The sequence below is a fragment of the Rattus rattus genome, chromosome 6, assembly GCF_011064425.1.
Source record: "Rattus rattus isolate New Zealand chromosome 6, Rrattus_CSIRO_v1, whole genome shotgun sequence".
NCBI classification, from domain to species: domain Eukaryota; kingdom Metazoa; phylum Chordata; class Mammalia; order Rodentia; family Muridae; genus Rattus; species Rattus rattus.
In genome coordinates, this window is record NC_046159.1 from 76,002,632 (window position 1) to 76,027,395 (window position 24,764).

The window sequence follows — 24,764 nt, forward strand, 5'->3', positions numbered from 1 at the left end:
ATTTCATTATGCAAGTAGCTGAGAGAAACACCAAAAAGCCACATTTCTCAGGTGCTTATGGGTTTGTGAAGGAATCTGCATTTGCTAGATCACACTGACACATCCTGTGTGCCTGTGACATACTCTGAGAGGTACATGGGTTTCTTGACATTCTCTGTAATTCCTAAGTATTATCTATTCACTGACATTTTAGGCATAACAAAAAATGTGGATAGTTCTGGACCATCTATTGCATTACCAGAAAAAGATGCCATTGATACAATGGGAAATGGGGGAATAAAAACTGTTGATAAAAGACAAGAGGCCTTATGTATAGACAATGATAACTATTTTAGTTGTTTGTCTCCCTAGTTTTTACTTCTCCATCTGACAAGATTTTGTCTATAGAAAAAAGACATTATTAGGAGATTTCAAGTCATTAGTTCCAAAGTTGATCTTGACCTACCTATGAATGACTCGCTCAGGAGCCCAGGGACGATGGGTGTATTGCCAGCAGTGATGCCACATGAAAGAGACTGCCCCTGCTTGTGATATGCTGATTCTATCTTGAAGTTCCCAAGTGCAAGTTATAAATTCAGCTTTATTTTAAATTATACAAATGTGTCAGTCATATATTTCTGTCTTGGTAAAACTATTTAGGTATAAATACAGAAACTTCCACTGCTTGCTAAATGAAATTGGGATTGGTCAGCCTGAAATTGAGTCAGTCTCTCTCTCTCTCTCTCTCTCTCTCTCTCTCTCTCTCTCTCTCTCTCTCTCTCAGAAGTGTGATACGGGTTAATACAGTGCACTTGCTGCTTTGTTCACCTTCTGTACAGTGAGGCCTCCACCATGCCTTTATGCAGGCCATCACAATCTCAACCAGAGAGATGAGGACACTGGACACAAGATAATTATGTTATTTAGAACATAATTTATGTCTTCTCACTATTTAAATCTCAACTTCATCTTGCTAAGTCAACAACCTATGATCCTTCATACATGGCACACTTAGAGGAAGCTGCCTTTTGACTTACTAGTCACACCAACAAAACCTGATGTCCATGTTATTCATTTCTATAAAGCATGGGCAAATGTCTCTGTCAGTACACTTAAGCAAGGACCATCAAATCATCTCCTGTACCCTTTTATGAATTCTATTATTTTACAACAATGAATGAGATATTAAAATATGATTAGACTCCTTCCAGTTTCTGCCTATGCCTGGAGCTGACCCTATAACACAGTTCTCTGTACCTAGATCCTGTGGTAAGAACTGGATTCTCCACATGGTATGCACTCATTGATAAGTGGCTATTAGCCCAAATGCTTGAATTACCCTAGATGCACAGAACACATGAAACTCAAGAAGGATGACCAAAATGAGAATGCTTCACTCCTTCTTTAGAAGGGGAACAAGAATACCCTTGGCAGGGAATAGGGAGGCAAAGTTTAGAACAGAGGCAGAAGGAACACCCATTCAGAGTCTGCCCCACATGTGGCCCATACATATACAGTCACGAAACTAGATAAGATGGATGAAGCAAAGAAGTGCAGGCCAACAGGAACCGGATGTAGATCTCTCCTGAGAGACACACTCAGAATACAGCAAATACAGAGGCGAATGCCAGCAGCAAACCACTGAACTGAGAACGGGACCCCTGTTGAAGGAATCAGAGAAAGGACTGGAAGAGCTTGAAGGGACTCGAGACCCCATATGAACAACAATGCCAACCAATCTGAGCTTCCAGAGACTAAGCCACTACCCAAAGACAGTACATGGACTGACCCTGGGCTCCAACCTCATAGGTAACAATGAATAGCCTAGTAAGAACATCAGTGGAAGGGGAAGCCCTTGGTCCTGCGAAGACTGAACCCCCAGTGAACGTGATTGTTGGAGGAAAGGTGGTAATGGGGGGAGGATGTGGAGGGGAAACCCATATAGAAGGGGAAGGACAGGGGTTAGGGGATGTTGGCCTGGAAACCAGGAAGGGGAATAACACTCGAAATGTAAATAGGAAATATTCAAGTTAATAAAGATTAAAAAAAAACTGGATTCTCAGAAGTGACAACAATCCTGGGAGCACAGGGGAGACTACCACTTCTGCTCACATTCCTGGTTCAAGAGGAACCCTCCTGGAGCACTCTGGACACAGGAACCCAGGAGCAGTCTGGGATAGCATCATTCAAGTTTGCACCTGTGGCCAGTGCCACACCTCTCTGTACCCAGATCCCTCTGGCAAAAAAGTGGGTCTCCAGGAGTGCTGACACAGGCATACAGGAAGCACTGGCAGAAACAGGACGACCAGCTAACACCAGAGACAACCTGATGGCGGGAGGCAAGCGCAGGAACCTAAGCAACAGAAACCAAGGTCACTAGGCATCATCAGAATCCAGTTTCCCCACCACAGCAAGCCCTGGATACTCCAACACACTGGAAAAGCAAGGTTTTGATTTAAAATCAGAACTCATGATGATGCTAGAGGACTTGAAGATGGACATCTTCTTTAACTCCCTAAATAAAAATACAGAACAACATAAAGAGGTGGAAGCCCTTAAAGGGGAAACACAGAAGTCCCTTAAAGAATTATAGGAAAACACAACTAAACAGGTGAAGGAATTGAACAAAACCATACAGGATCTAAAAATTGAAATAGAGACAATAAAAAATCACAAATGGAGATGACCCTGAAGATAGAAAACCTAGGAACAAGATCAGGAATCATAGACACAAGCATCACCAACAGAATACAAGCGAAAGAAGACCGAATCTCAGGGACAGAAGATACCATAGAAAACATTGACAAAACCATCAAAGATAATGTAAAATGCAAAAAGCTCCTAACCCAAAACATCCAAGAAACCCATGACACAATGAGAAGTCAAACCTAAGAATAATATAGGTATAGAAGAGAGAGAATACTCCCAAATTAATGGAACAGTGAATATCGTCAACAAAATTATAGAAGAAAACTTCCCTAACCCAAAGAAAGAGATACCCATAACCATGCAACAAGCCTACAGAACTCTAAATAGATTGGACCAGAAAAGAAATTCCTCCAGTCACGTAATAGTCAAAACACCAAATGCACAAAACAAAGAGAAAATATTAAAAGCAGTAAGAGAAAAATGTCAAGTAACATATAAAGACCGACCTATCAGAATTACACCAGACTTCTCCCCAGAGACTATGAAAGCCAGAAGATCCTGGGCAGATGTCATTCAGACCCTAAGAGAACAAAAATGCCAGCCCAGGCCAATATATCCAGCAAAACTCCCAATTACCATAGATGGAGAAACCAAGATATTCCATGACGAAACCAAACTTACACAGTATCTTTCTACAAATCCAGCCCTACAAAGGATAATGGATGGAAGACTCCAACACAAGGAGAGAAAGTACACTGTACAGAAAGCAATCTAATTTCAGTCTAACCCGGGGAAGATAGCACACAAACATAATTACATCTCTAACAAAGAAACAGGAAACAACAGTCATTGGTCCCTAATACCTCTTAACATCAATGGACTCAATTTCCCAATAAAGAGACATGGATTGACAGACTGGATGCATAAAGAGGACCGGGCATTTTGCTGCATGCAGGAAGTGTACCTCAGTGACAAGGACAAACATTACCTCAGACTAAAAGGCTGGAAAACAATTGTCTAAGCAAATGGTCACAGGGAACAAGCTGGAGTAGCTATTCTGGTATCGAGTAGAATCAACTTTCAGCCAAATGTTATCAAAATGGGCAGAGAAGGACACTTTCCATATTCATCAAAGGAAAAAATATCCACCAAGATGAACTCTCAATCCTGAATATCTATGCTCTAAATGCAAGGGAAACTATATTCATAAAGGAAACCTTACTAAAGCTCAAAGCACACATTGAACCTCAACCAATAATAGTGGGAGAGTTCAACACCCCACTCTCATCAATGGAGAGATCATGGAAACAGAAACTAAACAGAGACAGAGACACTCACAAAAGTTATGAACCAAATGGATTTAACAGACATCTATAGAACGTTTCATCCTAAAACAAAAGAATAAACCTTCTTCTCAGCACCTCATGGTACCTTCTCCAAAATTGACCATATAATTGGTCACAAAACAGGTCTGAACAAATACAAGAAGATTGAAAGAATCCCATGCATTCTATCAGATCACCACAGACTAAGACTGATCTTAAATAACAACAAAAATGACAGAAAGCCCACATATACATGGAAGTTGTATAATGCTCTACTCAATGGTAGCTTGGTCAAGGAAGAAATAAAGAAAGAAATTAAAGATATTTTAGAATTTATTGAAGGCACAACATATCGAAACTTATGGGACAGCATAAGTGATGAAAGCAGTGCTGGGAGGAAAACTCATAGCTCTGAGTAACTCCACAAAGAAAATGGAGAGCATACACTAGCAGCTTGACAGCACACCTGGAAGCTCTATAACAAAAAGAAGCAAATATGCCTAAGAGGAGTACATGGAGGAAAGTGATTAGGCTCATGGCTGTGATCAACCAAGTGAAAATAAACTGTGCAGAAAGTCAACTAGGAGCTGGTTCTTTGAGAGGGTCAACAAGATGGATGAAACATTGGCCAGAGTAACCAGAGGGCTCAGACAGAGTATCCAAATTACCAAAATCAGAAATGAAAAGGGAGAAAGAGAAGGCAACAGAGACTGAGGAAATTCAAAAGATCATCAGATCCTACTATAAAAGCCTATATTTGGCAGGGCTGGAAAATCTGGATGAAATGGACAATTTTCTGGACAGATGCCAGTTACCAAAGTTAAGTCAGGATTGGATGGACCATTTGTGCAGTCCCATAACTCCTAAGGAAGTAGAGGCAGTCATTGGAAATCTTCCAACCAGGGGAAGCCCAGGACCAGATGGGTTTAGTATGGAGTCTATCAGACCTTCATGGAAGACCTAATGCCAATACTGTCCAAACTATTCCACAAAATGGGGACAGAAGGAACACTGCCCAGTTCCTTCTGTGAAATCACAATTGATATTGTACCTGAACCACACAAAGACCCAACAGAGAGAACTTCTGACAAATTTCCCTTATGAATATCAATGCAAAAATACTAGTGAAATTCTCACAAACCAAATCCAAGAACATATCAAAACGATCATCCATCATGATCGGGTGGGCTTCATCCCAGGGATGCAGGCATGGTTCAACATACAGAAATCCAACAAAGTAATTCACTATATGGACAAACTCAAAGAAAAAAAAACACGCATGATCATCTTATTAGATGCTGAAAAGGCATTTGACAAAATTCAACAACCCCTTCATGTTGAGGGTTTTGGAAAGATCAGAATTTCAAGGCCCATAGTAAAAGCAATAGAAAGCAAACCAGTGGCTAACATCAAACTAAATGGAGAGAAACTTGAAGCAATCCCACTAAAATCAGGGACTAGACAAGGTTGCCCACTCTCTTCCTACCTGTTCAATATAATGCTTGAGGTCCTGGCTGGGGCAATCAGACAACAGGAGGGGATGGCGAGGCGGGGGGGGAGACACAAATTGGAAAAGAAGAAGTTAAGATGTCACTATTTGCAGATGATATGATGGTATGCTTATGTAACCTCAGGGATTCCACCAGAGAACTACTAAACCTGGTGGACAGCTTCAGCAAAGTGGCTGAATATAAAATTCACTGGGGCAAATCGGTAACCTTCCTCTGCTCCAAGGATGAACAGGCTGAGAAAGAAATTAGGGAAATGACACCCTTCACAATAGCCACAAATAATATAAAATACCTGGCTGTGACTCTAACCAAGCAAATGAAATATCTGTATGACAAGAACTTCAAGTTTCTGAAGAAAGAAAGTCAAGAAGATCTCAGAAGATGTAAAGATCTCTCATGCTCATGGATTGGCAGGATTAATAAGGTAAAAATGGCCATTTACCAAAAGCAATCGACAGATTCAATGCAATCCCCATCAAAATTCCAACTCAATTCTTTAGAGTTGGGAAGAGCAATTTGCAAATTCATTTGGAATAACAAAAAACCCAGGGTAGCAAAGGCTATCCTCAACAATAAAAGAACTTCTGGGAGAATCACCATCCCTGACCTCAAACAGTATTACAGAGCAATAGTGATTAAAAACTGTATGGTACTGGTACAGAGACAGGCAGTTTGAACAATGGAATAGAATTGAAGACCCAGAAATGAACCCACACACCTAGGGTCACTTGATCTTTGACAAAGAAGCTAAAAGTATCCACTAGAAAACAGACAGCGTTTTTCAACAACTGGTGCTGGTTCAACTGGAGGTCAGCAGGTAGAAGAATGCAAATTGACCCATTCTTACTGCCAAGTGGATCAAGGACCTTCACTCAACCAGATGCACTCAAACTAATAAAAGAAAAAGTGGAGAAGAACCTCTAACACATGGGCACTGGAGAAAATTTCCTGAACAAACACCAATGGCTTATGCTCTAAGATCAAGAACCAACAAATGAGACCTCATAAAATTGCAAAGCTTCTGTAAGGCAAAGGACATGGTCATTAGGACAAAATGGCAACCAACAGATTGGGAAAAGATCTTTATCAATCCTACAACCTACATCCAATAGAGGGCTAATATCTAATATATACAAAGAATTCAAGAAGTTAAACTCCAGAGAATCAAATAACTCTATTAAAAATGGGGTATAGAGCTAAACAAAGAATTCTCAACTGATGAATATCAAATGGTGAGAAGAACCTAAAGAAATGTTCAACATCTTTAGTCATCAGGGAAGTGGAAATCAAAACAACCCTGAGATTCTATCCCACACCAGTCAGAATGGTTAAGAGAACAAACTCAGGTGACAACAGATGCTGGCCAGGATGTGGAGGAAGAGGAACATTCCTCTCTGTTGGTGGGACTGCAAGGTGGTACAACCACTCTGGTAATCAGTCTAGAGGTTCCTCAGAAAATTGGACATAGTAGTACCTGAGTACCTGAGGACCCAGCTATACCACTTCTGGGCATATATCCAAAAGATGCTTCAATATATAGCAAGGACGCATGCTCCACTGTGTTCATGGCAGCCTTATTTATAATAGCCAGAAGCTGGAAAGAACCCAGATGCCCTTCAACAGAAGAATGGATACAGAAAATGTGGTACATTTACACAATGGAGTACTACTCAGCTATTAAAAACAATGACTTCATGAAATTCTTAGGCAGATGGATGGAACTAGAAAATATCATCCTGATGGATATTAGTCCAAAAGCTTGGATTACTTAAGATACAATCCACAGACCACATGAAGCCCAAGAAAGACGACTAAAGTGTGGATGCTTCAGTCCTTCTTAGAAGGGGGAACAAAAATATTCATAGGAGGAAATATGGAGACAAAGTTTGGAGCAGAGTCTGAAGAAAAGGCCATCCAGATACTGCCCCACCTAGGAATCTAGCCCATATACATACAGCCACTAAACCCAGACAATATTGCTAATGCCAAGAAGTGCATGCTGACAGGAGCCTGATATAGCTATCTCCTGAAAGGCTCTGCGAGAGCATGACAAATACAGAGGCAAAAGCCCACAGCCAACCATTGAACTGAGAAAGGGGTCCTCATTGGAGGAGCTAAAGAAAAGATTGAAGGAGCTGAAGGGGTTAGCAAACCCATAAGAACAACAATACCAACCAACCAGAGCTCCCAGAGACTAAACCACCATCCAAAGAGTACACATGGACAGACCCATGGCTCCAGCTGCATTTGTGGCAGAGGATGGCCTGGTTGGGAACCAATGGGAAGAGAAGCCCTTGGTCCTGCCAAGGCTCGACATCCCAGTGTTGGGGAATGTCAGATCGGGGAAGCAGGAGCAGGTATGTGGATGGGTGGGGGTGCACCCTCCTAGGTGTAGGGGGAGGGAGAATGGGATAGTGGATTTATGGACAGGAAACCAGGAAAGGGGATAACATTTGAAATGTAAATAAATAAAATATCCAATAAAAATGAAATGTAAAGCTGATACCTACTTGAAATAAAATTGTGACCCTGGAATGAATATGGACATAGAAAATCTGGTTGTGTATCATCAGCAACGTGAAGATGTAAGATTGTGTCCCTGATGATGTCCTGAATGCAGGAGTTGGGTAAAGTGATTGCTGTGAAAGCATAAAGACCTGAGTTCTGATTTTAGCACTCTTGCAAAAGCAGGCATGGTTATGCTTAGTTATAAGAGAGGGCCCTCAAATGTGTATATGAGGAGGAGGATGGTCAAAAAATCACCCACCTTTGATCTTTGGCTTCCATTTGCCTCCATGTGCTTTTCCTATTTCCTTAGAAATTCTTCTTACGAAGGTTCAAGTTGATATTCAAAATAATATCACAATAAGCATAATGGACTTTGGAAATCATCCTTTCTACTGCTATTGTTTTGTTACTAATACCCCCCACAGAGATAGATGGGTCAGATAGATATATAGATAGATATATAGATAGATAAATAGATGATAGATAGATAGATAGATAGATAGACAGACAGACAGATAGAAGATAGGGAATAAAAAATGATTAGCTTGAAAATTTCTAATATATTCGAGATATTAGACCTGAAGATATTTCTTAGCTTATACACACAATTTTTCTATATTGTGCTTAGACAGTTTATTTTTTGATAAAAGTTAAAGATTATAGATGCCATCTGAATAAAAGTTACTCGTGAGTCTTTCTCTACAAGGTCAAACATGAATATATGTTACAGAGCTCTGTAACAGGACATACACTGCCAAACCTCAGCACGAAGTTATCACCAAGTGAATTTAATACAGTAGGAATTGAAAAGTGTTAGGAAATAAAATGATTTCTACTCAAATAAAATGAATTAAAGTAGCTTCACATGTAAGAAATAAATGAGAGGGTAATTTGTTCACCAGAAACAATTAGAACTTTTTGCCTATTGTTATGTTACTTATTAGATTGAATAAATGATTTTCACAAAATTACCTAATTGCATTTTAATTCCTTTTAACTTAAATTTTTATTACATAAAATAATTTCTTATTTCTTAGAAATGGTTCTGCCAAAATAACTCACATGTAAAATTTTGAATTTCATGTCAATCCTGGAAAAAGAGTCAAGAAAATAAAATTTAATTCACAATCTACTGTGAATTAAGAAGGAAAGAAGCATAATTAATACTTTACTGTTTCCTGAAAGGCTGAAGATTTTGAAGCTAAATGACCAGTCAAGCAGGTCCCATGCTAATTCCCTTCTTATTGAAAAATCTGACATAGCTTTCCAGTAGAATGTTCTCATTCTTTACATTATAAATCACATTATTTAAGAGGTGTGTGTGTGTGTTTGTGTGTGTGTATGTGTGTTTGTGTGTGTGTGTATGTGTGTTTGTGTGTGTGTGTGTTCGTGTGTGTGTATGTGTGTTTGTGTGTGTGTCTGTGTGTGTGTGTCTGTGTGTGTGTGTGTGTGTGTGTGTGATATAAAAATAGAAGGTCGTGAGAGGAGAGGAAGAAATCTTAAGGGAGAAATGGTGAAGGCTAAAAATCATATGAGATGAATACATGTGACAAAATGAGTGCAGTGTCTGGGAGGAGGAGAGAATTTGAGAGAAGGAGAGTCTCTGAGAAGAGGGACGCGTCTGAGAGGAAGAACACCAGGAATAGTGAGACAGGCAAAAGAGTGGCAGACATGAATATATGTACGAAAATGACACAATGGAATCCTTCACACTGTATGTTAACTTCAGAACTAATAGAAAGGGACGTTAGTTACGCTTTCCTTAATTAACTTCAGTATTTACTTAGCATAGTAATTTCCTGAGTGTACTTTTAATATATTCTACTACACTCAACTTGCTTATATTTAATATACTCTACCTCATGAAACTGGCTTCCTTGAAAGTGTACCAGTTCCATTAAATCTGGAAATTCACTGAACAAAACCAGGGATTTCACTCGGCATGTGCATGGTATTTAGAAATATGTATGCCTTGGAAGGCAGGGACATTCCAGCACAGCCCTTCAAAGAAAACGGCTTCTAAACAACTTGCCTGTATTTGAGTAGTAGGTAGTTAAACTCTCATTCCACCAAGATAAATATTATAAGAAAAAGATCAGAAGAACTCTTATTTCATAAATAGTCTCTGGGACCCAGTGTTGGGTAACTCTTTAATATACTTAAGTTAAAAGGAATTTCTAGTGGTTTCTATCTCCTTATAAGAATGTATGGGGATGATTTCATTCCCAGTAATCACCTCCTAAAAGCCAAGTGTCAATCACCAGAATTCAAAAGGGCTGAAGCTTAAAAAAACAAAAAAATTAACAGTAGAACATGCATATATTTGGCAAAAGTTCTTTTACTAGCCTATAACTGAGAGTTCAGTCTGTCCAACCAAGATTGAGAAGTTGTTTTACCTGTTAAATATTTAAATTATTTCCAGAAAAGCTATTGCTTGTGCTTTTCCAAATTAAATTATTCTTCACCTTTCTTCATGAATTATAGAGATCATAGTAGAATATATCATGGTAGAACGTAGAGATACCTATGATTATAACATTATATTTGGTTGTTTGGTGAGCCAATTTTTTTTTCTCTTTTAATTTTGAGCACACATGAGCAGCTCAGAAGCAAAGCAACACGGACAATTTTTAAAACATGTCTATACCTATTTTAAATTTTGTTATGCTATTATTATTTTTTCTATCCTCCATTGTATACCACTGATCACTGAAGTTTAATGTCGACACTATTTCAAGTTCTAAACTGGAGCTAACTAGCAAAAGCTGTTAAGTGAAGTCACTGAGTTCCGCGCACTGCACTATTTCATGCAGCACTTGGTGGTGTGATCATTATAGTTGTGCAGTTATAAAAAAGCAATGGTTAAAATGTAAATTAAGGTTGTTGGCAATGGAGCCATTAAGATACAGAGGAGACGGGTTTTGATTGTCTCTTCACTGTTACACACCAGTGTACACTTGCAAGTATATGCATTAAACCTGAACTTAACCATTTACCCAGAAACCTGTCCTCGATGGGAAAGAAGATCAAACTTTACCATTTAATTTTGCAGATCATCTATTTCCTGTGATGTAGTAACAAAGTCCACTCAGTGAGCATTAGAGAGGATGGAGTAGTGAGAGGAGGGAGCTGATGTCCAGAAGCAAACTTGGTCATCTACTAACGGATGGGAGGAACTGAGCTAACCTGATTGTCATCAGTGAGAAGGATTCTTTGAAAAAACTACACTTACTGGAACCTGCAAGGCAACTCAGTCAGAGATACCATACGGAGCCCCATGCTTGCCACATGCTCACACCACTTGTGGCCTCTTACCTGCTGTTTGTGACATTCCACCTCTGTTCTCATCTCTGCATGGCTGCCCCTGCATTTACACTTCCCTAAGTCCTCAGAATGCGAAGAGCTCCCGATTGTCAAGGCATCCTGAAGAACCTGTATTAAAAATGAAGCACACTGTTGATAAGAGATTTACAGTCATCTTAGTAATTCTTTCATAATTGCTAAAAACCTCCTCCAATACAAGAGGAGGCATTTTTTATGCTCTCCACATGCCTGCCTAGCTTTTCTCTTTCTTGTTTTCTGCATGTGTGCCTATTTTCCAAGTCTCTGTGTTCCCCGTGATGATGTGTATAGTACTCAGCCTCTATTATTTGAAAGGGGATCACTCATGTTGACCTCCCTGTCCCCTAGCTAAGAAAAGACAAGAGGAAAAGCCTTTTACAGAGGCTCTGATTTCCTCCAGTGTGTTTGCTCTCTGTGCTTTTCACATTTTGGTGGCACCTAGAAGAGAAGACTCCCTGGGGAGTCTATCCAGAGGGTCTGAAACTATAGGTCTAATGGGGACTCTCAAGGAACTACACCACTTCTAGGCAATAACAATTAGGTTGAACATTTACAGCTCTATGAACCATAGTAGAGGGAGTCCTGGGAGGGGGACACAAATGGGTGACAGCAATCAAACATGCCAATGGAATAGCCAGGACCAAGGACAAGACTCCTTCTGGAGATCATCTGACTTTAATTACCTGGTAACCTCTCAGTTCTATTCTGAAAATTTAAAAATGAGTCATGAATGAAATGAGTTGAATCAACATTTGTTTCATCTTGGTACTTTCAGATTTCCTTGAACCTGTCCTAGATTAGTCCTTTCCACTATCACTTCTGACACACTAAACAATCCATCCATTCCCAAAATGATGAGGTGGCAGACAATTGATTTTGGCCTGGATGGCGCCGGCTGATTATGTTCAATTCTCACTCCCCTTAAATATCTATCATTCCTGTAAGAACCTGATACTGGCAAAATCCTAGGATATTGTCTTCAAAGCAAATGAACTGAATTAAGAACATGAATTCATTTGTAAAGCTCATATTAATTATTTGTGTTACTGTCTGCTCCTGTTGTTATTTTTAACCCTGGTTTCTCTGGGTGACGGGGTTAGCAGGCAGCAAAAGGTTGCTCCCAAATTCATGTTCTGAGATATACTCAAAATATCGCCATATTTATTGCAATAGCTTAAAAAAGAAATAAGAAAAGAATAGTATTCATCATAAAAATCCAAGCATTTGAATACTTAAGAGCCTTGGGGTTTAGTTCTTAGAACTCACATCAGGCTATTCCCAACCACCTGTAACTTCAGTTCCAGGAGGTCTAGTGCCCTCCTCTGAAATCTGAGGGGAGTTTACACACATGATACACAAAAAAGACAGACAGGCACACACATATAAATAAAAATAAAATAAATTTAAGCCTATTACTACTAATAATAATATTAATTTGTTATCATTCATTATCACTTCACATCTAGGCTTTTAAGAGACACTTTCAGTTGAGGAGAGTGGGTTGAAATCTTTTGGGGTTTTAAGCATATTGGGGATTTTATTTAATTTTATGTTCCCTATCATGAATCATGAATCAGGAACAATAAATTCTGGGTTATGTTAACGTGATGTCTTTTAAATGATGATGCTCAGATCAGAAATTGGTTATTACATATGTTGTGGGCTTTCTAATTAAACTGATTAATTAAATCATTCATTCATACTTTCAGTACTCAATGAGCATTTAAGAACTTTGTGTGACAAAGGCCTTATTCTAGACACTCCAGAAATTTCAGTGACCAAAGCAGAAGTTAAGGCTGCATGCTGACCTGCCCTTACCAAGCCTTTACTCCATGAAGATACATAATAACACTGTATTTTACAGCCACTGTGTGAATAAATACTAACATAATATGTTTTTATCCTACAACTTTATTTTTCTTCTGCTTAAAGAGAAACAAGGCATAGTTATAAGCCCTCACATGCACTGTGGCCACATACTCTATTTGTGAACCACACTGTGGTAACCAGAGCTTGTACCATGCCCAAGCCTACCTCAAGGAACTCACAATTAACAGTGGACCAGTAAATAAGGGTTGATAAATGTTAGACATCATTCTGTACGTGGTGACATTCAGAAATGCCAGGAAAAAAATTAAAGGAGATTGTATCTGGGGTGAGGGTGTATAATTTTAATCTAGGTAAGAAGGAAAAATACTTGTTGAAAATATTTTCATGTCTAAAGATGTGAATTTTGTTAGGATTATTTTTTTCTGGATGAGCTTTTGTGTTTCTATGTATCAAATTGTAAATTTACTTTTTTTGGAGACACACCTGATTCACCTAGAGCTTGCTATGGAGACCAGGCTGGCCTGAAGTTGCAATAGATCCTCCTGCCTCTGTCACCCAAGTGTTGAAGTTATAGTTGTGCCAGGCAGCGCCTATGTCTCTGAATTTAAATACGTTCTGTCAGCCACAATCACTAATTTCAGGAAAACAGCACGTGCGCTTGGAAATGAACCCAAATACAAAACTCTTGGCTACTTACATGTTTTTGTTGTTTGGGTTTTTGTTTTGTTTTGTTTTGTTTTGTTTTTTGTTGGTTGTTTTTTTGCCTTCATGTGGTAAAACAAGCCAGAGCTCAGATGTGATGACAGTTACCCTACATTCTCTGATTTCTGTAATCTTTCCAGTAGAGGATAAAAAGGAAAAGACATATATTTTCCGTGAACATTTTCTATCTCTCTGAAGGATGAAGTCTTTCTTTACCTTCTTTACCTCCTGTTTTCTCTTGAAGGACTTGTGCTGCAAGTAGACCTAATGCCAAGTCTGGTTAGTAAACATCCTGTCAAAGACACCAGCACACAGTTCACTGGGGTCTTTAAATGGGGTCTCTGAGCATGAGCTGGCATGCAGTCCATGTATAACACATTTAAACACATTTTAGAGGTCAGGCTGCTACTTTCTTTTGCTATAGGTCATTTCTGTTAATTTGGTCATAAAATATCTAATTAAGTGATGCATATCTTAACTTATCCACGGTCTTCAATATGCCTGTGTTTACACTTGGCTTAGCTCTTGGAAAGACAGCAGTATAGGATTTATGATTTTATGCTAAATTAGTTTTCTCATTCCCCAGAATATTACATTAGTACATGAAACAAAACACATACAAATATACATGCACTCATATACACAAATGTATACACACATATACATATGTACTTGTACATGTATATATATATGCACATACTTATATACATACACATATATACACACATATACATACATGTACATGCCCACATCACACATATACATACACAAACACACACACATATATAATACATATATACCACATGTATAGACATATATACACATATATACATATCATGCATATACATATACACATACATCCACATATCATACATATCTACTACACATACATGCCCACATATATACACAGACACACATATATACATATGCACACATATACAAACATATGCCCACATTCACACACTCATCGTCATCCTCTTATAGAGGTTCAGTTCTCCTCTGAGCTTAGCTATTGAGTCTCTTGTGGGCCCCCAAAGCTCTGCCTCTTTCTGTGGCCGGTTCCTATTCACAGTGGATTCAGGTTGCTCCCCAGACAGCAGACGTCTCAGCCTTGAGTTTGACCCTGAGCAAGCTCCCATACATCGCGAATGCATCATACCCAGTTCCGGAGCTATCACTTTAAAGGACAGCTTGCTTCCCCAGGAAGCTTTTGTGGTTGACCAAAATATGCGTTATTGTTCACAAGCACCCCGTGCAGCTATGTGGTTCTTTAAAATAAAGTTCTTACTGACAACTATTATTTCTCTGTATTTCTACTTTTCATGGTCCTTGGCAGGGACAAAAATTCCCTAAAGCATCCTAGCCTAATATGGCTCCATGCTGTGGCTAGGTGCTCTGTGTAAACTGGAGAGTTCATCCTCAGCAGAGGCAAGCGGAACTTCACTGTGGCCCTGGCTCTGTTGTAATTCAGAAGAACTACTGCTGGGCCTTTCACTTGGACCCTGCTTGCTTCACCTGATCTGGTACCTTATTGAGGCGTTTAATTTCACAGGCATAGTGCTCTTTCTTCCGATTGGCCAGAGCATTGTTTTCCTTCAACAGCTTGTTCTCCTTCTTCAGTGCTTGTAATTCTTTCCTTAAGATGTCTTTTTCCTTCTGAAGAAAAGAACAAGAAAACAAGATCCAAATCAAAAATTACCAAAGTGACAGAAATCCTCAGAGACTGGCTGCTTCTGGCGGATAGTCATCCCCCAAACATAAGCAAACCAGACCTTCAAGGTTTGCTCTCACATTCCTTTTGAGCAATATTCTCCGGATGGGGGACAGGTTACTGAATGTATCAAAACTTGGTGCTGTTGTGGTGATCCTCCGGGTAAAAATTTAAGACCTTAATCCTCATATGCAATAGTCAAATCAGTGGGTGTGGTGCATAATCTACTTCCTATTCCTAAGGAACTGGTTTAAAACATTTAAAAGGCCTAAAACAAGGGGAGGGGTATCACTGTAATAAACTGATATTAAAAAGCTCAAGGCCAATCCTGCACAATTCTATATCAGAAACAAGGACAATAATTTTTAGACAAGTAAGGAACTCTATTACAGATTCAGAGTATAGCACTGTCGTAGCTATAACGAAAAGGCAAAAATCCAGCCTCTGACTGCCAGTGCCTCAGACAATCTCCAAGAAGTTCACTGTTTTACACAACTGAGGATCCTGACTCATGTCTCTTAGTCCTCCATTTCATACAGTAGATCGCAAAGTTCTATGGAGAAAATTGGACCGTTAATGAATTCAGTCTAGAAAAATATATATTGCAGAATATAGATAACTCAAGATGAGAAGTAATAATGAGATGACCACTAATTTGGCGGTCACAATCTCAAGCAACTTACTTTCTTTAAAAGGGAAACATCTCATTAGCACTTCAAGGGCCTGGGCCTATGTACTTGGATGAGTTAATCATTTTCTATTTAACTGAGGTTAAGAGAGATTATTGTATTACATCTAGAAAAGGTTCCCAAGTACATAAGGAAAAAATTACTGAAATTCCTAGCTAAGGTGTAGCTGGAGAAGGAAGTGCGTGTGTGCTGCGTGGCAGAAAGGGAATTGTCACAGGCTTGTTTCCTGGTTCACACTGACAGTAACCTGAGCAAGGTGGGCAAACCTGGGCTACGGCATGGTAAGTATTGTTCCTGGCAGGAGTGAAGATACTCAGAGAGACATACAAGCCCTCCCTTTGACTGTCAGACTACTGAGATAAGGTTCCTAAGGATGCCAGCCAAAGAGATTTCACAGGGATGTGTGTGTGTGTGTGTGTGTGTGTGTGTGTGTGTGTGTGTGTGTGTGTGTATTTCTCAGATTCACAAGGCAGACTAGAGCAGGGCAATGAATCAGTAAGTATCCGGCAACAGACACAACTTAACCAAGACTGCTTAGTGCTGAATACCTCTTGACCTTTGTTTAAAACCGATTGTCATATCAGAACTCAGAACTTGAACTTGAAGGTCACTGAACCTCTTTCTTGTGTTCTTCTCAATGTGGGTACACACACTGAATACATTTCCTTTCTCAGGTTTTCACAATGAATTGTTACTTTGATTTTCCTATTGAGAATAGTGTCGGGGACACCAGGACACAGACTTCCCTTTAGACATTCTGCTAACAATGCTGTTGGACTTCTGCACTTAAGTGGATGGTCGTGAGAAGCTTTCCTTGCAAATACTTAAACCTGTTTTTTATTCTTACTATAGCTTCAGAGAAAGGTCATTGGAATATAACATCCGCCTTTCATATACCGTATCGAATCATAAAGTCCAACGACAGGAGACAAAGCTTGCCTCAGGAGAAACCCCTCTCATTGCAGTCAGAAGTCTGTGTACAGGAGCCCCATGTTCTTAAGGCTGACTTCTATAACCACGGTACTTGGGACCCTTAGGCGGGAAGGCTCAAGGCCAGCCTGGGGTGAGTAAACAATTCTGGACAAGAGAGTTAAGACTGCTAGACTTAGGGATACTTTGTCTTTAGCAAAAAAAAAAAAAAAAAGGGGGGGCAGTGGGGGGAGTCACAGAGTCATAGAAGAGGCTGCAAAGCCCTGTAAGGTTCTCATCCAATCAGCTACCTTCTCATTTCCTGGTCACTGGAGGGCACCTTCCTCCCTCCCAGCTACTCCCCACCCCACCCCCCACCCCATCCACTCTGGGGCACTGTGCCTGCCTGTGGTTCCTTAGGGAGCCAGTTTTCAAAATCCGACCTTGCTCAACCAGAGGCCACCCACCTCGAGCTGCCTGTCGCCCTCTGTCACACTTTGCTTCTGTTTCTTCTCCAGGGTGTGAGTATTTTCTGTGGCCGCCAGTTTAGATTTTAGCTCCAGGACCTTAGGGGATCATCAGAGACAATTGCAGACAATCACACCAGGTGACAGGCCCAGTGCACTTAGGATCAAAAGCGCCTCTCCCCAAGCTATTCAGGAGGACCCCGGAGAAGAGCTTTTCCCTACAGTTTGCATTTTCAAGGGGGCTTGCTCTACAGAGAAAGCACACAATTTATTCCCAAATGAAGGTCCTGCTCATCTCTCTTTTCTCCAAACCTCCCCTACTTCCCTACCCAGAGGAGCTAGAACACAGAAGGCAGGGCTCTGAGTTCTCCAGATATACCTGGCCTCTAGAAGGTAAGGGGTGAGAAAAAGCCGCAGGTGGCCAGGAAACAGGTAGAACCATCCAGGCCAGGGATCTGCCTCTCTGCCTCCTGACAAATTTAATCTCTGAAAGAGAACCTTAGACATGGTTCTTCCTCCAAATTGAGAACTGCACTTGCTATGACCTCTGGGTTCACTGGTCACTCTGGGAAGTTCTTTCTGGGAACACTGTTGTTACAATTTGGAGCCACCGATTGGTCCAGCATGGATAGAACTAGGTCGCCAGATAACTGTAGTGTGACTCCATCTTCCTGTTTCTAAATTTAACTCTCAAATGGGGAAGAAAACGCAAGGATTGTTGTATTACTGTGGTCAGTTTTCTTCGTTCTAAACTATTTAGGGGAATTTACTTTCTTCTGCCTTTTAGAAAATGGAGTGCTATTAAATAACAACGACTTTAACTTATCTTTAAGAAATTCCCCAAAAAGTTCCGTTCTGGCTAAAAAGCTTCTCCACTGCATCTGCTTTAGAGAAAGCAGAAGAGGGCATTTCCCTTCCACTCTGTCTCTTACCGCTGTTTCTCTATGTGTAGAAGGTAACTGATTTCTCATGGACTTCTCACTGACAAGACCTCAGCCTTCACTTGGTAATAACAACTCAGAGCTGGGAGCCCACAGGAGAACTCTTGGGACAGAACCTATGCTACCTTTCCAGCAATTGTCTGACACTGAATCCTCGGAATGAAGAGACCGATCATGATGGTAGAGCTCTGTTCCTTGTTTGCCAGTAGTTAAGGATTCACAAAATTCTCTTCTGGCCCTACCAAAATTAAATAATTTCTTACCTTTCTTTCATATAACTCTTTCATATTTCGAAATTGCTGGTCCCATTGTTGATTGACATCCAGGAGCTGAAATTATTAAAAATTGGTGATGCAACAAAAGATTTCAGTCTATTTGGGAGTTTAGAAAACATGAGATCACTATTTGAACTTATACGGATTTTCAAAGCCATGGATAAAGGCAGCTTCACCAGGAAGCTCTGGTTGGACTGGGATAGTTCTGAGGTCAGGTTAGAAAGAGTGGGTTGTGAGGACCTGGGTAGAGAAGCGGCCTCTCACCTAGAGTCTGGTGGGGGTCTTTCAAGAGCTAAATCATGAACCAAGAACTGCAACATCTACCGTAAGACTGAGAAAGACAAATTTCCTTTTAAAGAGGTTTCAAGTAAGATTATTCAAACGACCAGACTCAAGGCCTGAGCATGAATGGATTTTTGTTTTCCCAGCTGAAAGCCTACAGTTATCTAGGAATCTCATTAGAAACTCCATTTACAGCGGAAACAAAGGTGTGTCTTAACTTCTTTCTTGCAAACTTTATGACCCCCTATTTATTTTATCAGTGTACAGTCCTACCCAAGGCACCTCAAGAGCCATCCTATAACCTGTCTCCTCAAATCAAGTAAAGGAAAGAATGTTTCAATGCAGATCTGTGGGTTGTAACTTGAGTCACCAAAATAGTTTACATAGCTACTGTTTGGAAAGTAAGCACAGCTCTCTTATGAGGAGCCTACACCCACATTCTGGAGTGTACCTTACTCTTTCCCTGAAAACTTCTTTTCTTATTGTTTAAGTCTATGTTCAACTTTTTTTGTCATAAACTCAATTCAACTTCATCCTGGCTAACCTGGAATTTCTTTTCTGTGGTGAAGTCAAGGATCTGGCTTCCTCTGAATGATGGTCCCCACAAGCCAAGGGAAGGCCTCAAACTGTAGGTAGCAGTGCTGGGTTGTGTCCTCCATAACACCCCTGCTGGGAATTTGGAGGGACACATTCTCATATCTCAATAACTGGTTCATGAATTAAAAGAAAAAAAGTATTAAGCCATGTCTTGACAAGTAGCTGAGATGTTCATTAGAAATTTTCTACTTTAGTTACTTTTTCATCTTTGTTTAATGCAACCAGAATCTGGTGAAACTTTGTAGGCATTTATGTTCTGTAAGAATTATTATCAGATGAAGGCTCTCCATATTTTTCTTGTTTGTTTACTATGTCTATCAGAATGAATTCTTGTTATAGCTTTTCAAAGAATTTATCTTGAAGTACAAACTCTACTAATTGTGTCATTTGCTTGCAGTGACATACTTTAGGATACAGACATATTTTTGATTCCTTTTGGATGAATGTAAAATAAAATCATTCTGAAAGTTTGGATTTTTTGGGGAGTAATTTTTGTTATAAGACAGTATTCAGAAATACATTTAAAACTTTTTGCTTACTAAAGAAAAAACATCTTGGTATGTGTTTCATTTTCTGGTAAGAAAAGTTTATAATTCTGTGTTGAAAAAAATTTCTACAGTTAGCAACATGAAGTAGATATCAAGAAGATAGCCACAATGTCCAAAAATATATAAATTCAAATTTAAATAATTAAAAATCCAAAACTTCCGCTTAAATAAAAACAAACCCCAAAAAACCCTAATCCAGAGTGACAATTACTAGATAATCCTTGTCCTGAAAGCTCTTAGTTACTTAGTATACAGCTGTAGAGTAGACTATGAAGATACTTGGTACATTGCCATGCAAGTGACATTCTGCAATAGCTTAGTGATTTTCCAGAAGGACACAGAATTACCCAGCATCAAAGGGGAGAAGAAGGTTCTAAAGAAGAAAACAAGGAAGCTGAAATGCACAGAATGAGTCAGCAAAAGAACCACAGAACTCATGTGTGATGTATCTACTTTGCTTTTTACCTCCTCTGTCAGGAAGAGTTCTAACACCCATTAAATTGGGAACACGCCAACAATACAACTAAAGACATTTGTTAATTCCCAGCAATGTGTTGGAAATCACATTTCTTCTAATGCATTGTACTTTATGTACTTTTTTTAAAAAAGATTAACATTCAATTGCTATTTTATCCATTTGGGTATTTAGCCTACATGTATGTATGTGAACCAGGCATCAGACATCAGAAGAACCATAAGATCCTTTGGAATTGGAGTTATAGATGGTTAAGAACCATCATGTGGTTCTGGGAATTGAACCTGACTCATCTATCATATCAACAAGTATGTGAACTACTGAGCTCTTTCTCCAGCCCCTGACAGGTATCTATAACTCACATTCCTTAAGGTGATTAATACAGGAAGTCATTGAACTTAAATCCACTGTGCTTAAGCTTTTAATAAATCTAATTTCTTCATGTGCCAGTTTATAAGGTCATTGGCAATAAGCTCTCATGATGCACATGGTGAAAATATCAACAGTTGCAAGAGCTGGGTTTTAACCACCACATTCATAACATCAATACTTTTTCAGTTGTCATAGTACAAACATAATTTCTAAAAGCTTTTTCTTTTAAAATAGTGTAGACCAGTATTAATTAGGTACTGTGATTTAATGACAGAAATAAGATATTAAGGAAACCTTATTTTACTCTCAGTCTTAATACATTGCTAGGTGACTTTATCTAATATTTCTACATTACCTCTTGTCTCTGTTTTTCCAAGCACTTTATCTTTTGTTCAAGAGAATTTGTCAAGTCCTTTCTTCTTGGTGGAGCACACTTTAATAATAATGAAAAGTTGAGATTAAACAGTCAATAAAATAAAGAGAAGCGGTTCTGATCTTCAAAAACCTCACTGATTTAGCCTAATCCTGTGTTCTGTTAAAATATTTGCTATAAGGGTTGCCAATATATATTTTTGTGGTATATGCTCAGCATGCACAAGGCCTTGAATTTGATTCCCAAAATACACAAAAACATCATCACAGGGACAAGCTGATGGACCAATCTAATATCCTATATATCTACTGTCATTTATTTTAATTAGGTACTGAAATAGTTTACTAATAAATTTTAAGCAAGCAAGACCAACACATACAGCTAAAATGCACCAAATTGATTGCAAATTATGAATGAATTAACTGCTGTTATGACCATTACATAAGTATGTTATAGAAGTAGGTAGAGATTATCTGACCCTATGTACTTTAGCCAGCCATTTTAGGTGGAACATTAGAACACAAGTTTAGACTGATAAGTTATTGGCATAATGAGAGCTAAAATCCCTGTCTTCAGTTACTTTCTACCTAGGGATTGAGATAATCATTCAAAGGGGTTAAAGTTTTAGAAACTGCATGCCATCTAGCAAAATGGACCACCTCCAGGAAAGCTTACAGAAAAGAATGCTTTCTTGCTGTAATTCAAATAGCCTACATACAACCTATCCAAGTCATTAAGTGATTCAATAAACTGGGTGATCGGAGCAGCCCTGAATTCTGTGCTCAGTTTCCATGATCAGTCTTTAAATACCATAAGCCACACCCTGAAAGTCATTCATGAACAACCAAGAAACATTGTTCAGACTTCATTGGTCTTCACCAAAAGTAGTTGGAGGAAATGACTGGCAATCAGCATGGGGTTTCAAGGACTCCTTTTCACTAGAAACAAGTAATAAATTGATTTTGCCAACTTATTTACATCTCAGTGTTTCAGGGTTTGATAACATTTTACAAAGGACATGTCTGTCCTTTGTTCTTAAACTCCACCTAATTTAGAGTCATGTTCTCATCAGACCACATTCTAAGGACAGTCTTCTGCTGGAGAATAAACAGAATGGTTAATAGTAGCTCATTACACAAGAGGCCATTTGACTAAACTGAAAGTATGACATCAAAAACTAAGTGCCAGCAGTGCCTGGTATTATTATTGGACTTTCTCTTTTGGGGACTGATTCTAAGAAACTGGACCCATACTGGATTAGAACTGAGTAAGCACAAAATGTCCATGGTCTGAAAAATGCTATGAGCTGTTCCTACCCAGCATGCTCTGAGCTCAGCAAGGTAGAGCCGCCCTGAGGTTGATTCTAAACTAGTGATTCTCCTCAATAGCATGATAATGTCCCAAGCGAGCCTGTGAAGGGTAAAGCACCCTGAGCACTAGACCAATTCTGGGGATTCACAATTCCCCCCTCATGATAAGTATCCTAACATCCTAACACGCAACATCATGCTTGGAAATGTAAACTGTGGGTCCTCACTAATTTTCCTATTTGTGATACAAAACTTGTAAGTAGCAAACTTTCCACGATCTTGGATCTGGTGTCCAATGCACCCTCCAACCTCCCAGCAATGTTCTCTATGCATAAAAAGAATAATAATAAAAATTAAAACACATTAACTCTTGGCTTTTATTTTATAAGTAAGGTTTCTCTACTAAATCTTTAAGAAAGTCTACTTGTAACCATAAGAGTACCTATGTACAAGATTCTGAAATAGTAGTTATAACTGGAGACATTGAGAAGAGAAGATAGAGCACAGGGCTAGAAAGAGTTTTTGAAAGAACCATATCACCAGGCATTTCTAGATAGATCACTCAGCATTGAACCATGGTTTTTATGCCTCAGGTATTTATTAAAACCAAGCAGAGTCAAACAAAAACAAAGGTGTTCATATTTGGAGTAAGTTTTTTGTGTGTGATTTCTCTTTTCAGTTTTTCTTCAGCTAGCAAAGTCATCTGATATCATAGTAAATGCAAAGATATTTAATCATTGGGTTCTAGGAAAGGCCTACTTATGAAACAAGTAATCCTTATAAACAATTCCTTATTCTCATTTTCTCTGAAGTCTGTGTTGAAAAGCTCTGGCTATTCCTTCTTCTACTAAAATATTTGAGTCAACTGCTAAGATATTCAAGTTGTGACACAGTAAATTAAATATCCAAACGAATAAATGAATTCCACTTAGTTTCTCATTATGTCTTGGATAACTCTTTAAGAAGAATTTAAGATAATCCAGCAAATTGGCAGAGTGGGTAATTCACAGGCCACTGAGACAAATAACTGACTTTGATCTCTGGGACAGGCCTCCATAGTCACTCTGTGGCATATGTGTATGCACACATTCAAAATAAATGAATAAAAATATGATAAAACTAAGAAAGCATAATAATCAATTTATTTAAATAGTGAATGTTTTTAAGTAACTGGACAAATTATAGTAGCAGTTGAATATATTAATACTATAAGTCTCTTACTGCTAAATATTTTATTTCTAATCACATCTTTACAGTACTTATTTTAGACTTTACATTGAACTGACCTCTTCTATGCAGATGTGGTCTTGTCATTTGGTAGAAGCATCCCAGTCCAGTGAGTTCAAAGGCAGCACAGGGTCACCAGTGACCTTTTATATGTCAAATAATACTTGTTCAAATTCTGAGCAGGACTTAGTTGAAGAAGGCAGCTCAGCTACTGATGCTCTCTACTCCTCGAATCCTCTACCATTGTTTTCTTCACTCTGGGTATGGCTACCTTAACCTGACACATGTTCTTACCTCTGTGTACTCCATGTAAGCTCCAGCACCACTCAGTCCAGCCATGTCCTGGGAAGACAAGGAAGCTGTTTTTCTGAGAGTCTTGTAAAGCAGAAGAAAAAGGAGAAAAAGAAAATCTCTGGAAAGCCTATGTCTCTGTAGACTCGTGGCAGTAAAGTCCTCGTTAGACTCCCAACAGAAGTGACTGTTAAGCACACTGAGTAAGGATGTACAAGGAGAAATGTGATTTTAACTTTTATTGGCTTCCATGTAACTGGGATTTCCCAGGATGTCTCAAGCAGACAGGCTGTGACTAAGATGTAGGGCAGATTGGCCTTGCTGTGTAGATAAATTGCCCTTCTTCCTTTTAGAGCAGTTTCTCCCACTAGATGAGGAAGTTCCTATCCGCAGAATCCCTGGGGCCAGCCAAGTCTTTCTTCTGGCCTAACTGCCAGAAATTTATTGTATT

General features: G+C 39.1%; 1 protein-coding gene across 1 annotated transcript in view; it reads right to left on the reverse strand.

The window, feature by feature from the left end:
- The window catches only part of Tnip3 (TNFAIP3 interacting protein 3), a 43,535-nt gene extending 19,174 nt beyond the window's left edge, over nucleotides 1-24,361 (reverse strand). Inside the window, exons 1-6 of the mRNA XM_032905120.1 lie at nucleotides 24,317-24,361; nucleotides 21,468-21,545; nucleotides 18,827-18,892; nucleotides 17,623-17,721; nucleotides 15,374-15,502; nucleotides 11,288-11,404 (exon numbers count right to left, since the gene is read on the reverse strand). Coding sequence (XP_032761011.1) covers nucleotides 11,288-11,404; nucleotides 15,374-15,502; nucleotides 17,623-17,721; nucleotides 18,827-18,892; nucleotides 21,468-21,545; nucleotides 24,317-24,361 — 534 coding nt within the window. The remainder of the gene's footprint in view (nucleotides 1-11,287; nucleotides 11,405-15,373; nucleotides 15,503-17,622; nucleotides 17,722-18,826; nucleotides 18,893-21,467; nucleotides 21,546-24,316) is intronic.
- Nucleotides 24,362-24,764: the final 403 nt, after the last annotated feature.